This window comes from Antechinus flavipes, chromosome 1 (genome assembly GCF_016432865.1).
Source record: "Antechinus flavipes isolate AdamAnt ecotype Samford, QLD, Australia chromosome 1, AdamAnt_v2, whole genome shotgun sequence".
In the NCBI taxonomy this organism is placed as follows: Eukaryota; Metazoa; Chordata; class Mammalia; order Dasyuromorphia; family Dasyuridae; genus Antechinus; species Antechinus flavipes.
The window spans coordinates 506859633-506876881 of NC_067398.1; the positions used below are offsets into that span (position 1 = coordinate 506859633).

A 17249-nucleotide genomic window follows, 5' to 3' on the forward strand; every position below is an offset into this window, starting at 1 on the left:
AGTTAATATAAGTCTTCCTCTAAATTTCCAATTCTTAGCCACCACATAAAAAAAAAAAAGCTGATATAAATATTTTTGTACATGTAAGTCCTTTTCTTTCTTTTATGATATCTTTGGGATACAGACCTAGCAATGGTATTACTAGGTGAAAAGATATGCACAATTTTATATCTCTTTGGGCCTAGTTCCAAACTGTTCCACAGTGTGGTTAGATCAGTTCACAACTCCACCAATTGCACGTTCGTGTCCCAATTTTCCTACATCATCTCCAATATTTGTCATTTTCCTTTTCTGTCATATTAGACAATTTGATAGGTTTGAGCAAGTGGTTCTTCAGAGATGTTTTAATTTTTTCTGATCAATAGTGATTTAGAATATTTTTATACAATTATTATTAACTTTGATTTCTTCTTCTGAAAACCCCTGTTTATATCTTTCTTTATCAACTGGGTTATGATTCATTTTCTTGCAAATTTGACTCAGTTTTCCATATGGTTGAGAAATAAAGCTTTTATTAGAAAAGCTAACTGTAAAAGTTTCTTTTCCAATTTTTTGCTTACTTTTTAATCTTAGCTGTATTGGTTTTATTTGTACAAAAACTTTTCAAATTTGATGCAATCAAAATTGTTTATTTCACATCACTCAGGTCTCTTTATTTCTTGTTTGGTCACAAATTCTTCTCATCTTTGGATCTGACAGGTAAAATATGGGATGTTATCCTAATTTTTTATATTACTCTTCATGTCTAAATTATATGCCTATTTTAATTTTATTTTGAGATACAGTGTGAGGTGTTGATCTATATCTAGTTTCTGCGAAACTGCTTTCCAGTTTTCCCAGTAGTTATTATCAAATAATGGTTTCTTACTCCAAAAGCTTGTATCTTTTCATTTATCAAACACTAGACTAATACGCTCATTACTATGTATGGAGTACTTAATCTATTACAGTGATCCACAACTCTATTTCATATTCAATCAGATTGTTTTAATGATTACCACTTTGTAATATAGTTTGAGATTTTTTAATGCTAGGCCATCTTCCTTCAATTTTTTTTCATTGACTCCATTAATATTCCTGATCTTTTGTTCTTCTAAATAAATTTTATTTTTTCTAAATCTATAAAAATAATTTTAGTAGTTTAATTGGTGTGATACTGAATAAATAAAATAATTTAGGTAGAATTGTACTTTTCTTACATATGAACCCATTCAAAAACAAAAATTTCTCCCATTTGCTAGGATTTGACCTTATTTGCATAAGAAAGTTTTGTAACTGATCATAGAATTCCTACCTTTATCTTGGCAGGTGAATTCCTAAATATTTTATATTGTCTGCAATTATTTTAAGTGGAATTTCTCTTTCTGTCTCTTGCTGCTGGATTTTGTTAGGAATATATATCGAAATGCTAATGATTTCTCTAGATTTATTTTATATCCTGGAACTTTGCTAAAGTTGTTAATTATTTCAGTTTTTTAGTTGATTCTCTTATATTCTCTTAGTAATCATCTTATCCTTTGCAAAGACGGATGATTTTGTTTCGTCATTGCCTATTCTAATTCCTTCAGTTTTTTTTTCTCCTCCTGTTACTATAGCATCATTTATAATATAATTTTGAATAATTAAGGTGATAAGGGACCTCAGTATTAGATGACTTAAAGGTTTCTCTAATAAACTATAATAGTTATAAAAATACTTTATATCTACTTAATCATTGCTTAATGATTTAGTTTTCACCATTTTGCTCTTGATAGATAAGCCTCTCTTGCCTCCCTGGTGTGAATCTAGTTAATTTTCATATCATTGACATATACTTCATTACTTTTAAAGTTATAACCTTAAGCCATCAGTAATTTATTCCTTCTGCTTATTTCTTCTATGTATTATATTTTATCACTGATAAAAGTTTGGTTACTGAGCTTACTGGCCAGGGTAATTATCCAACATGAACCATTTGTTTTCCTGGCATCTTCTAGCATCCTCAGTAAGGCTATTATTTAAACAATTCTCTCTTTGCTCAAATTAGTGGGTTTTATTACAAGGTTATTTGCAAATTGCAACAACAATATTATATCTTACATGACTTCATCTGAAATATTTGGAAATTAATATACAAAGGAGAAAGTAATACAATTCATTGGTTTTACCCTTTCCATTCTCTTCTTTCTCCCTGATTCCCCCTGAGTGCATACTTCTGTGAAGATCTTAATGTAAATGGAAAGAGAAATATGCTATAAAAAGTACCAAGGGGTTATTAACTGGAGAAAAGTTGGGCTGTGCAGAGATAAAAAATAGAAGAAATGTTAATGGATTTTATTTGGTACTTCAAAAGATTTGCAACTTTAATGATATTAATATGTCTATTAATATGAAACACAATGCCTTCCCATCTTAGTTATGGTATTTTATTTGTTTTTATGTACAGGGAGAAAAATCATCACCTGATTGCCAGTTTTCTGATAATGGACCTTGGGTCTATCTTAATTTTTATGGGCAAATCCTCAGATAGTGGATACATGGTCTATTGCTAGGCTTATATTTATTGCCTTTTCATTTTGATGGAACTTGCCAAAACTTGTGCCTGCTAATATCATCTTTAAGAATCCAAGATCTCTCCAAGTCATGATTAGGCATGAAAGTAGGATTTTAGTGGAGATGTGAAGATTATAGTATTAAACATTATTGGTAGGAGATAAAACAATATAGCTAAAATTGAGAAGCAAAAGATACATTGGTTAAGGGTAAATATCTATGATAGGAGGTAGATTTTACTTTCAGAATGAAAAAGATAGGACAAAATAATGAATATGGAATTATTTGACAACTAAACTAAATGAGATAGTAAAGAAACATTTAACTTAATTCCTTGCCCAGGTCTGAATAAGCTCTTCTTTAGGTTAATTAACAATTTGCAGATGTGATTATTGGATGTCTATCAATGACCTTTAAGGAAATTTAACAAAAGGAATAGATAGAGGTAGGCAAAGATAATCTCTATTTTCAGAAAGAAAAGGAGATTTCCATCTGCCACAAAATAAGAATGAGTAGTAGTATGATATAGTAGAAAGTGGACCTGGAGTCAAAAAAGAACTGGTCTCAGACACCCTTCTGCCAAGTCATCAGTGACAATAGACAGATTATTTGATTTCTCTGGGCTTCTGTGTCCTCATCTGTAAAATGGGTATGACAATTCCTGTATAAAATGTTTAAGTACATTTTAAATTTTAATTCACTGAACTTGACTATGGATATATAACTAATGACTTATATGAAAAAAAGACATAGGCATGTATGCAACATGAGTTAGTATTGTGATCTCTCAATTAAGATATAATGATTTCTTAGGCCATGTACTTACTTCGGTCCATGGGACCCTGAAGCTGTATTATGCTGGAACACCTGCCACAGCCTTAGAAAGAGAAGTAAATTAAATTTAACATTTCAGAATGACTGGAACCAAGGAAACCAGTCAGCCTTGTGCTTTTCCATGTTCCTAATTATCTTTATTCCAAATTTCCTCTTTCAGGGAACTTACTAGTACCAGTTATTACTTATTGAACTAGAAATTATATTCTCATTTTAGGCCTAATTATGATCTTTGGATTGACAAAGGTCTGGTTTGTAACATGTGTTCTTCATCCTTTTTTAATTTGGTTGATAATTGATTAAATTCTATATGGTTAGTAAGCTATTCAAACTCTGGGTTTTGACAATGAGAATGTTTAGCTTGTTGAAGTCAGGACATGTAATAGCTGTCTTCAATATCTAAAGGATTGACATGTTTAAGAATAGTGTTCTACTTGTCCTAGAAAAACAGAAGTAGAGCTAGCAATGTGGAAGTCAGGAAGACAAATTTTAAATAGAATTTAAAATCAAAACAGAAAAACAACAAAAGCAAAGAAAAAAACCTAACCATTTCAGTTGTTCAAAAATTAATTTAGGCTACTTTGGTAGGCAGTGAATTTTCATCATCACAATGATCTTTTAAGATATTGTGAATGGGAAATTATGCTTTGGATGTGTCTTTAATTTGATCATCATTTAGGGCCTTACATGATAAGTCTACACATCTAAATTGAAGAGGGAAGGAAGAGTATTGACTGGACGAAATACAATGAGCATTATAAGGATTTATGGAAGAAATATTTATGCCAAGAATAAAAAAAATAGAAAAAATATTTCAGCTATCATGAAGGATGTTGTGGGTAGATTTGAAATGGATGAAAAATTTGTTATCAATTCTGAGATCCTCTAGATGTTCCTGTTTTTGGATATCAGTGACCTGATTTAATCAATTCCCCATACATATAAATAGAGAAAGTGTTTTTAAGTTTTTTCTTGTCCCAAATAAGTCAATATTAGTTTAAACTTCAGGTCAGCTTTTCTCAAATCAAGAAAATCAAAAGCTTATTTTTAGTGTTCTTCTGTACATTTCCTCCGGTGTCAAACTCTCAAATTGCCAAGGGACCCTCCTTGTGGACCTATCTCTAGACCTGCCTTTACAGAAAAGATCCCTTTATTTCTAAACTTTCCTTCCCTTCTATACTGTCTATTCCCTGAAAGTTTATGTTCTATTTTCCATAGGCTATATCACTAGCTAATCTATCTATGGTTATTCAGTAGTGTCTGCCTCTTTATGACCTTTTTTGGAGGTTTTTCTTGGCAGAGATTAGGCATTTCCTTCTCTAACTCATTTTACAGATGAGTTAACTGAGGCAAGCACAGTTAAGTGACTTGCCCATGGTCATACAGCTAGTAAGAATCTAAAGTCAGATTTAAATTCATTTCTTGACTGTAGGCCTAGCACTTTATCTACTGCATTACTTGCCTACCCCAATTCATTGGGATTCAACTGGGATATTAGATGATTTAATGGTTCCTCTCCCAAAGCACATATCTCAGCTAGATAATAGATTTTATTAATGGCTTAGAACAAAAGATTAGCTTAGTGGTAATCTCTGGTCTCTAGGAATTTGTACTGAAAATATTTAGAGGGAGAGGTGAAGACAATATCCTTACAGTGTACAATATAGGCAGCTGGTGGGCTAATCTTTGTTTTCCTCAAAGTATCTGTTTTACTTTGTAGGTGCATGCTAATTCATATGATTGTATTAATGACTTGCCCAGGTTCATACAATGAGTGGAGGTTGAGTCAATTGTAGTCTCCAGCAACTTCCCAATTTCCACATGAAGTCCTTTGAATTCTGTGGTACTTAACTTTCATAGAAGGAAATTCTGTGTTAGAGAAAAAATGGAAATGGTATTTAGCTATATTATGTTTTCATGTTCTTTAGAATATTATTGCATGTTTTATGTATATTAATTTGTGATGGATTTCTCCTCTTTTATTCAAGTAAAATAGATCTCATTTCTCTGTGTATTTAAAGTTTACAAACATTTTTTTCCCCTCAAAAAAGACATTTGAAGTAGATAATACATGTTATTATCCCTCTCTTAGGGTCGAGATACCATATTCAGAGAAACTAACTGCCTTGCCCATGGCCATATATTTAATATTTGTCAGATCTAGAATTCAAATTCTGACCTGTTGACTTGATATCAGAGCCAATGCCCTTTCCATCATATGATCCTGCTGACTAATATATTACATAGGCCATAAAAATGAAATTCCTGATGTTGTATCCTAAATAGAAAATGAGGACACTGACCATCAATTATAAACATTTCTCACATTTATAAATTTTGAAATACAGAAAAAAGCAATTAAATGTGACAAATAAATGCTTTTTTCCAGAACTACTGGCTTCTAATTAGTTTTCTTATAATTAAAATGTCAATAATTTTTAGTGAAATCACTTTCTTCCAGCCTTTGATAAATTTTTTAGAAACACTGTCTTTACAAAATATATCTAACAAATGTTTAATAGCCAGATATAAATTTTAATGGGGCATGCATTTTAAAATTGCTTTATAAAAATAAAAATAATGTTGAATTTTTCATAATACAAATTAAAGTTTTAATTGTTTTTAAAGTTAGCACAGAGAAAAATTATCTGATTTGAAATAAAGCATATAGTGTCTTGTGCCATGAAATTGGAGCAATGGAGGTGACTTACATGATGTAGAATATATAGAAAAATATTTATTTTGTAGTGGTTGTGGTAGTGGTATTATATTAAGTGTTTCAATAGACAGAAAAATAAAAACATTTATTAAGTGCATGTGCCAAAAATTGTGCAAAATTCTGAAGATACAAATAAAAACAAGACAGTCTCTGCCCTCAATCTAATGAAGCTTACCATCTAAAGAAAATAGATTGTAAAGGCTTTCTAGAAAGTGAAGATGAATATTTGGTGAAATGATTGAAAAATGGTTTAAATTTGAGGTGGACATCTAGGTCCAGATTATAACCCAACCCAAGGGGACTCCAGGGTTGAAATATAATTTATAGTGGAGAATAGATGGGGACAAAGAGCAGAGTGAATGAAATTTTAGAAAGAATTTTTATTTTACTTGGGCAATGGTAGTGGTAGAATATTTTATGACCTATTATACAATGATTGCACTTTAAATATTTTAATCTCTCATTACGTCATTAAAAAGTTTTATCTAAGACCCATTTTTTTAAAGACTGAAGCACAAAGCTTTAAAATTGTAGTAACAAATTTTTCTCTTTCACCATTTTGGTTATTCCTCTTTACAGTGGAGGTTAGAAAGTAGGACCATTTCCTTCTATATTTATATTAGTAAAAAAAAAAAAAAAAAAAAAAGAGGGGGAGGGAAGGGGATGAGCTAGGTTGGAAATTTGTGTTTGTATTTTAGAATTGAGTACTTAAGAGTAGATGCTTAGGTGTTTTTCTGTTGTGGGATGTAGAGTCCATTTATTTTTGTTAGTTTTAAATAATGTTGGAATCCTTACAAATTGTTAAGTCATTAGAGTTGATAGAGACAATAATTATCTAATTTAGCATGGTTCAGTATGATTGATCTGATCTTACAAGGAGATGTTATGGGCTAGAACCTGAAACAAGGTACTAAGTAGAACTGATAGACAATAATGCTTGTGTTCACACCTTTAGAGAGCTCATATAAACAAGAAGTATTTAAGTACTCATTGGAGTTCACAAGTATGAGAGATTCACAAAGTTACCTGTGTAACTTTGTGAATTCACACCTCCTTTAATCCCTCCCTCGCAGGGGAGGAGTCAACCTTTGGAAGATCATATATAAGAAGGGGACAGAGGCTTAGTGGGGAGTTCAGCTGAAAAAATTGCAAGGGGAGCATCAAGTGAGTTCAGCCATAAGCCCTCTCTTGGAGGCAAGAGAGATTCATTCCATCTTCCACCTTTGTGCTGGCTGGAGGCTGAAAAAAGCAGAGACAAAGGACAACTGCAAGAGCTCTTAGAACCAAGCAGAAAAATAGGCCTCTGAGAAAACTAACCGGGCTATTTTGGAGGAAGCAATAAAAGATCTGAACTTTTAACACCTGGCTGCATTTGGGTGATTATTACTTTTAACTGAAACTAAGGCTGCCCCAAGAAACCTGCTTCCAGAGAGAACCATTATTTTATTTTAAAGAAGAAAAACACCACAAAATAGCCCATTTTTTAAATAATTAGGGAGCACAATTTAGCTAAATGAGGTCTACCCCAGAGTCAGCAAGACCTGAGTATATATGCTGCCTAAGACATGGGCAAGTCTTAGTACCCTGGGCAAATATAGGATTCTAAGACTGTTTTAAGTTACTATTCTGAATCTTCAAGGGAAGATTCCACATTAGGAGTTTCCCTGTTCCAATGAAGATCTTTCTAATGATAACAGCTCAGATTTCATAATACTTTCAGGTTTAACATGTTGGAGACTGATAATGCAAGTGTCATATTATATCATCTAAATGAAGAAATGAAAGCTCAGAAAAGTTAAATTGCTTGTCCAGCTAACAATAAGAAGGCCAGGACTATTTCATATGCTTCTAATTCCAAGACACTGTTCTTTCCATCACACTTAGAGAAACATAGTCATGAGAACTCAGATGTATAGCTCTTGAAAACATGGAAAAATAGGAGGGGAGAGAATAAGGGAGAGAAAAAGCAAATATGATATGAAATAAAAATTTTATCTATTTTGTAAAAACTTTTCAAATATCAGTAGACTAGGAAAAAGTTAGAGGGTTGGTGAATGAGATAATTAATCAAGGATTCTGCTGAGCAATCTAAAATATTTAATTTTCTGAGTTATTTTGCAGTAACATCTTTGTGACTTTCATGTAATAGGGAATCTGTATGAATGAATTATTATAGCATCCTTTTGCCCTTTTGCCTGAAAGTAGCATTTCTAATTTTCAAAAAATTATTTCAAAGACGCAGTTATGAAAAGTCTTAGACTTAAATCACACTTTCCCAGATTCATTCTTACCTCTGATATTGCCTAGCTGGGTGGCTGTGAGCTGATTATTCAACTTTTTTAAGACCTCAGTTTCCTCATTTGCAAAATGAATCACATGTATAAAACAAGTTCACAGGGTTAATGTGAAAAAAGCATTGGGTAAACTTTTGTATTATATGAAAACAGTATTATTAATAGTGACAAAGCAATATCTTGTTTTGTGCTGAATTTTTCTTTGTGACAGCTCCTTACAGTGTGCATGAACATCCTCTCAGTTGTTACAAGGTAAAAACATAAACTTTATTCCACTTCAACAACATCTATCAGTGTAGAACAGAGCCAAGTTTTTTTTAAATTTCATATCATTGTTTAATGAATGCAGAATCAATCACTACCCCAGAATAATCTGAATTCATACATTTATTATTTGTAACCTGTTTATATATATATTCTGAATTTCTCACTCTTTCCTTGCCTATCTTTAATTTTCCACTGCATTGCATATAGAATATGTTCAGCTTTTGCAAGTAATAATAAGAAACATAATTTTTCATATAAAACTGAAATTATAGATGATTTGATACATTCACCTTCTCTGAGATATTAATTTACTTTTTATTCTTTGTTCTTATTTTCCTGCTTTTTACTGCTCTCATTTATTGATGTAGCTGACACAGTGTGGATAAGACAGTATATCAAGTCCTTATCTCTTGCCAGGTAGATAGTAAAACTTCTAGGAAATTATTAGTACCATTATGACCCTGATGAAATAACTTCATTTTTCCATTTGCATTTTCATAGTCATAAGCAAGTAGTAAAAGGAAGAAACAATCTCTTTGTCAATAAGAAATTCCCAATTGAATCATTCTTTTCTAGGTAGCAGCTCATCAATAAGTCTTATCACTGGTGATGTATGCAAGAAATTATTTTTAGTTTATTTTGTTTTGTTTTTGTTTTTTGTGTTGGTAATAGAAGTAACCTTGTAAAAGTTATTTTTGACCTTTTCAAAATTAAACTGAATCAATTCCAGTGAAAGTTTACTTTCTTCAAGATTCGCTTATGAACTTTGCATTTGAGTATCTCATTTTTGTTATTTCATTATTTTGTATCTCATTATTGCTTTCATCCTTACTCTAGATAATATGTACCATATTTGTGTACCATATACTATGATAAAAACAACTCTGAATTCCCAGTAAGGAAAAATCTCTTCTCTGATGGTATGTGACAATAAACAAGTCACTTCTTCATCAGTAAAACAGTAAAATATCTATCTCCCAATAATATTCTGAAGGTCAAATGAAATAATATATACTTAAAGAAATACATAATTGTTAGTTGTTATTGTTAATAATGCTGATAATAATAATTACAATAGTAATGGAATAAAACCTCTTTGAAAAGCAAAAAAAAAAATGGTAGTCTTCATAATTTTTCTCTGGATCTCTAACCACTAATAAGACAAGTTAAATCAAATTGAATTATTGTTATTCTCTATTCTTACAGCATGGAAATCATTCCTCACTACTTGTATTCTGAATGAAATGTGATATGCTTTTTACCAATCTTGTTTTCTCCCTTTCTTCTTTCCTCTGTACTCACGAGTCCTTGATTCTGTCCCTCTTTAAAATTTGTTCGATTATTTCCCAGGGCTATATAGCTAATAAGTGCCTGAAGAGGGATTTAAACTCATGAAATTTTGCACCACCCAGCTGCTCTACTTTGTCATTCTTGGAATTATGGGAAACTTTCTTTGCTCCCCAACTTTTTCCTACCATCAGGGAAGCTTCCTTTCTCATATCTCTCTTTAATTCATCTTGATAACTTGGATACTCTTCTGGTTATACACATCATTGAATACCCTATCTGCTTGCTTGGCATTATTCTATTCCTTTTTCTTCTGATGAAATTCATATGGTCAACAGAATAGTAATAGTTTAGTCCACACCCCAAGGTCACTAAGTATTCTGTGTCTGATTTGCTGATTTTGTTTAATTTTCCACAAAACATTGGATCCAAATGGGCTTTTCTGCCTATTTTAAAAACCAACCATCATTATGTTGGATCTGTGTTTCTTTTCTTTGATTTTTTTATTCCTGTTAGATACCATGTCAGAGATCCTCACTGATAAAATTTGACTCCCTTGCCCCCTCCCCCACCTGGTTTTCTTGGTCACAAGTTATTCCATCTGACAGGAACATGATTCAATCAACATAACTATTGAAAGGCAATGTTCCCAATAATTGTCTGTTTTTATCCTTAATTTCACCAGCTTCTTTTGCTAGATCTCTCTGCAATACTTGTCACTTTATTACTACTGAATGAGTTTACACCAGCCTAAATTATACCCATCACAACAATGCACACATTTAGCTTTACTCTTTAAAGATACCCATACAAATACAGCTTTATAATAATCCTCACCCAGAATATTCATAAGTATAGAAATTTTACAAGAATAACTGTAAGTTAAGCCAAGGAGAATAATAAGATTTGATATCATTAGAAATCTGACAAGAAAAGTTAGCAAAACAGAGGGGAAACATTTTTTAAAACAACTTATACCAAGTGGCAGTTCATAAAATTGTACTTCTAAAAACATGGATATGGGTTAAAAAAAAGAAAAAAGAAAAACAGTCAAAAGCACCTTCTATCTCCAATCATACTTTGTCAGTGGCTTATTGATACTATATAATCATAACATATATTTTAAAGACATTTTCTCATAGGTCAATTAAAAACTCATGGACTAGGATATAAAAGGAAAGGAAAATCATCACTTTTAGTTGGAGTTAACTATGAGTAATAATGTAGACTTCTGGAATAGAAGCTAGTTTTCTTTGTCTTTGCTTTCTCTCTTTTACTTGTAGTAAGGCTAAGGCAAAGCAAATAGAGATATTTAATAAAATTTCAAAATTCTTATTTTGGTGACTTATTTGAGGAACTTTCAGATATGAATATTCTTTGATCTGTGAATCTTCCAGACTTTTTATTTTGAGAAAATTGTAATTTTCATCTATAGATGAAGAATTATATAAAAATTGTGCAAAAAAAAGAAAACAGAGGGTGACAGTTTATTTCATATTCAGATTTTTGTTTATTTTGATCTTCCTCTAAAACATCTAAAAACCTCCAAATCAGGCATCTAAACTAGTCTCATAATATAAATAAAAATACTTGAATTTGGCAGCCAGTACCTAGTAGTACCATTAAAGAAGAGTTGGAATAGAAGGTTCATCAACAACATTGTTCGACAACCATACTTGTTATTTTTTCCTTCAGTGATAACCCATTTTTCATGAGTCATCCTACTCTACCATATACCAATATCAGTCAGGAATAATACATACCATTTTCTTGGCCTACACTTCAAAATGAATTAGTAGCAGCAACCAAATAATGATGCTACATAGAAAATGCCAACTCTTAGCAATTTAATTTTTCTCCTGTTGAAACTTGCAGAAGTTGGGTAGGTGCTTAGTCAACATAAAACATTTAAGTGAACATTCTACTCATCATAATGTAGAATGGATAAAGAGATAGTTTATAAGAAGAAAGATATTGTAGTCCAAAATATTCCACTTTCAGTTATTAACTTAAAGCATGTCTCTGTCATAGCAATTGTAACAACAAATACAACTAGAAAAAATTCATTAAATTTTCAATGGTGACTTATAAAATTCATTTAGAGAATCAGAAGTCTAATACAACCAATAAAGCAGAATGATAGGCCACAGATAGCATTTAATTAGATCAAAAACAGTCTTATTTTAAGAGGATATATATTAAGGGATTATAAAATTTCAGAACTGAAGGTACCATAATGCCAGCCTAACCTCTTGCCCCCAGATTAATCTAATCAGCTATGAAATTAAATCAGCCATCTTAGGGATAGACTGTCCTGGTTAGTGTGTAAGTGAATGAAAATACACCTGCATTATATAAATCCATCTTACTTTACATCCCATTCAGCTATTTGCCAAGAATATAAGATCTGTGTAGGTAGCTTTTTCCTTTTGCCACATGTATAACACCTTTCTCTTCTCACTCTGGGAACAGTTATCAAACCAAATATTACTGTAAATGCATAATAATCTACTCTTTCTGTGCCTCTACTCAGAGTATCTGTGACTTTGTACATCAAAACTCCTTCCCCAGATCAAAAGTTCGCTTAGATATCTGCTTCTTGAGGAAAGTGGCTGTCAAACTTTTGTATTTATAATCCTGAATGCATAGCACATTCAGTACTTTTTAAAAGGTTATTTCATTCATTCATTCTAATTGCCCTTTTTTTTGTATGGCATTTATCTTATCAACATGATTTGTAAAATGTGGTCACATACAATATGTGAACTGATCAAAAGAGAGTACAGCAAGACTCACTTCCTTATTGTTCAAGACTACTATTACTCCTTTTTTTTCTAAGTGATTTATATCTATATCTAAATACTTTGGTTTATATTGAGTTGGCAGTCCACTGAAATCCTTGAATTTTTTTCAAATGAGTTGCTATATACCAACAGCACCCTTGATATCTACTAAATAAGTTGATTCCTTCAACTCAGATTTTATATTTATCCCAGATGAATTTCATCTTATTTGCTTCCACTTAATATTCTAGATCATACAGATTTTTTGTTGTCATCTTATTTATTAGCTATCCTTTCCAGATTTGTGTTGTCAGAAAATTTAATAAGTGTTCTCTGTGTCTTTATACAAATAATTTTTAAAAAATATTAAATAGCACAGAGACAAGCCCAAATTACCAGTGTGGTTAATTAAAGGCCAGCTTCCAAGTTTTTGGATGAGAAAAAAATAAAGAATATTAGAAATACTATTTTAAGCTTTATGACTGAAACATTTCATTCTTGATATTCAAAACTTTAATTTCTTTTAAAATAATTTATTCTGTGTCTATCATCTATTTAGGCAACTGTATGGTATAATGAAAAAAAAAATGCTGGATTTGGAGTCAGGTTCTAAGTTCAGGTCTTTCCTCTGCTGCTTATGAATTTTGGCAAATCACTTAACTTTCCTTCATCTGTTTTCTCAAGGATTTCAGCTGAATCAATTCTGAAGCCTCTTCTACCTTTTAATATTTACTTATATAATTTTTCACATTTTAAAAAATTACCATGTTTTAATAACATTATTGAAGAACTGGAGAATTTGATCCATTTTACGATAGAGGTAGAGAAAACCATTACTATGGTGTTAGTTGTTTCTAGAAATTATGTATATCAGATCCTATTTGGGCCAAAATCACAATTAAAAAATGTCTTTATCCATTCATTTTAATATTCACTTAGATTTATACTTATAAAAATCTGACTTTTATAGATATTTAAACAACTATAAAAGAAGAAAATTTAATTTTTTTTCATTTTACTTAGAATATGCATTTGGCATACAAGTTAGAACTCAATGAGAACAACAATCAAAGCAAATAGTGGCTCAATCAGCGAATAAAATACCCACAGTGTAACCGCATGAATGTGATTTCAGTAATGATGACTTTCCATAAGAAATGGAGAATGTTTTTTTTTTTTAAATCCAACACATGCCTGCTGAAATTACTGTTTTATACAATTTGCATGTATATTTCAAGAAAAGAATAGATGAAAAGCTATCCTATGGTTTGCACTATTTCTAGGTTATTATAAGAACTAAATATGGAGAAAATAGGAATGTAGAGAAATCTGAGTATAAAAGTAAGGAAAAGACTGGTACTCACATGAAATCTTAACTTTACAAAATAAATAAATAGATAATAAAGGGGGAAAAGCATACTGTGAGAAAATTTAGAAATAAATCCTTCTTTCTTGATCCATCTGTCTACCTTGTAAAGGTAATATGGTGCCTCAGATGATGAATGCTGTCACATTTTGATTAAAAAAGTAAAAGTCCTCAAAAGGGGGAGGAAGGAGATTCAGTTTAGTGAATTGAACATTGCATCCCTAACATTTTTCATCCTGAACTCATTTAGTGGAGGAAATGGATATTTCATCAGACATGGATTTGACGTTCCATCACATTATGCGGTAAACAGTACAAACGATGTTATAGGAATAGGGAAGCTGGAAAAGCTAAGACAGTAGCTGCTGTAAGGCACTGGTTATCTCATTTAAACAGATATTAAATGTGGGTGCCAGTAATGTGATCATCAGCTGCTTCCCACTTTGTGAATAAATTGCTTAGAAGAAGTCTTTTGCCTACCAGATGTGACCTAGATTTAGATTTCCAAAGGCAGGGGGAAAAGTCTATTGTGTTAAAAAACAATTGCTGGTAAAATGTGTGGTAAATGAGCTTATCTCACTTTTCCAGGTGTTTGAGCTAATATGTTCTGGAATTACTGCTTCATTTATGAAAAATAATTGAGGAAAATGTTCCAGCAAATCAAATTTGGATAAAGGCTTAGAATAGCTATTGTATTGTAGCAAGTTTTTAAAAGGCAGGACAAGCAGGAAGCCAACAGAGATAATAAAAATATAGAAAAGTGTGTTTGAGAAGAGTCTTTTATAAAAGGGTCAAGCGTGGGTTTGCTATCCAACTTATATTATGGTTTAGAAAAATATTGAAGAACAGTAGGATAATTATACTCTTTTCAATGCATATGAAAGCTGTTTAAAAAACTCAAAGCTATGCTGTCTGCTGGCTCTGATAAGTTTTATTACTATGCTAAATTCAGCAAAATAATTTTTAAAAAGTAACATCTTTATTCTCACTCTATGTCTCCTATGCTTTTTCATTTTGTTGAATCTTTAGGAGCTGCCACTCCAAAACCAGACCCAGAGCCAGAAAAACAAACCGACCACACGGTTAAGATTGCTGGAGTCATTGCGGGCATCTTGCTGTTTGTTATTATATTTCTGGGGGTTGTACTGGTAATGAAGAAAAGGTGAGCTTCAAACAAATACTAATTATATGTTTAGTTGTCTGTTATTTTTCCCCAAGAAATCTGAATATTGTTAAAAAATATTCAGATAGCAGATTGATGTTGGACACAAACTAAGAAAATGTTTTGAGAAGTTTGGGTTTTTTGGTTGTTGTTGGGGGGTTTTGTCTCATAAGACTGTGATTTTGATATTCATTATTCTGGGGGATTTTTGTGAGTATTTAAGAATATATGATAAAAGAAATCCTAGGAAAAATGTTCTGATTTTGTATAGATTATCCTTTATCATACCCAAATAACACAAGAATTATCTCTCTTATGGAAATCATGCTTTATTTCATCAAGTGGCTCCACTGAGAATAGCATAGGTCTTAAAGAAACTGTGAATCAAGTAGTAGCTATGATTGTTGTTTGGTTAATTCATCCATCCATCCATCTAATAAAAATTTGTTGACTTGCTTGCTTATATAGCATCATGTTTGGGAGGTGGAAAAAATAAAGCTAATAGAAGACATGCATTGCTGTTGATATCACGGCTTTTTAAAGGAACAAGACATACAAGAAACATGTTTCCTTGAAGAAAAATAGGCTTAGGTTAATAGAGAACAGAAAGACCATAATAATGCCAATTTTAAATATGGGTTAAATATGGACAATGATATGGCAACTGATCTGGCAGGAGGAAAGAGGCAAGGGACAGTGGGAATGCAGTAGTAATAAAGAGAAGATATTGAATAGTGTTCCTTAGCACATCACCCAATCCAATAGGGAGAATAAAGATATTTTTGTGTACTAGTAAATCTGTGAAAAAAGATCAGCTATAGATAACAGAAAGTTACAGTTTAAATTTCTCTAAATTGGGATGTAAATAAGAAATAATAGTTTCCCCTCCCCCCTCTTTTTTTAAACTTACCTTTAAAACAGTGATGGAGAAGGAATGGTTAGCATCTTAAAAGAAGCCAAGCAATTAAAAATTATCTTAATCTTGAACTTCTATTTTTACTTTAGAATTCCACTTGACAGCACTATGATTTCATTGATGTGAACATTGTCTGAACCCATAGAGAATAATTTCATGACTTATTCTTGCTGGGGGAGAAAACTGTCACTCGAGAGCCAAACTTCTGGTGATAAGCCTTACAGAATTTACCTAAGCTGGTCCTCAGACAGGGGATGTGTAGTTAACTGCTTCCTGTGCCTGTTTTAAGATGGTATCTATATTTTTAAAGTAATTTATTCAAAGGAATAAAGTATTGCGGAGCTCACTGCTAGTGATGTGAGAAGATACTAAGTTCATTAAAAAGCTGTACATATTTTGATAATCAAAATTCATGGAAGTTATCCAGAGAATTTGTTGATTCACTGTAACAGTTATAAGATTTCAGAATGGAAATTGGTAGATTATAGACAGAAATGGAAATAATTCTCACTGCATCCAACAAACTATCCCTTTCTGTTTGGAATGTGTAATTTAATTGATAAGGCAGAAATACATGAAAAAAGACTCAAACATATTTTAATGTTTTTATTTTAACTTGTTTCTTGGTAAATGCTTCAGTATGCATAATGTAGTTAGTGGTAAATCAGGCCATATTAATAAGAGATTCTTTTTTTGTTTTCCCTATCAGATTCTAGTTCATTAGGTCCACACCATGATCTGCAAGGTTGTTCTTATTGTGTCTTGGCTTTGAACAACATTTGTGTTTTCCCATTCTAAGAAAATATATTGTCCTATTTTTCTGCCCCCACTTCTCCCTGCAAATACTTTACCTCATTACCTGCCTTTGGGTTACTATTGCAGTCTAAGTCATGGAATGGTTATTTCACTAAGAGATCAGGCCTTTCTTTAGAAACTATAGGGACCCAGCCCATTATACTTAATGGGGGAAAGGAGAAGCAAGGATAGTGCAAAAAGTTTAGAAAATCACTTTAAAAGTTTAGAAAATTCAAAAAATGTTTCTCAAGGGGCATGAATCATCAAAACAATTGTATTAACCATATATTTCAA

At 31.7% G+C, this 17249-nt stretch overlaps 1 protein-coding gene across 6 annotated transcripts in view; it reads left to right on the forward strand.

Annotated features, from left to right (window-relative positions):
- Positions 1–17249, forward strand: part of PTPRM (protein tyrosine phosphatase receptor type M) — a 966854-nt gene that overhangs the window by 639533 nt on the left and 310072 nt on the right. For all 6 annotated transcript variants that reach the window (XM_051970436.1, XM_051970437.1, XM_051970431.1 and 3 more), the window contains one exon: positions 15112–15244. In XM_051970436.1, the coding sequence (XP_051826396.1) occupies positions 15112–15244 (133 nt within the window). The remainder of the gene's footprint in view (positions 1–15111; positions 15245–17249) is intronic.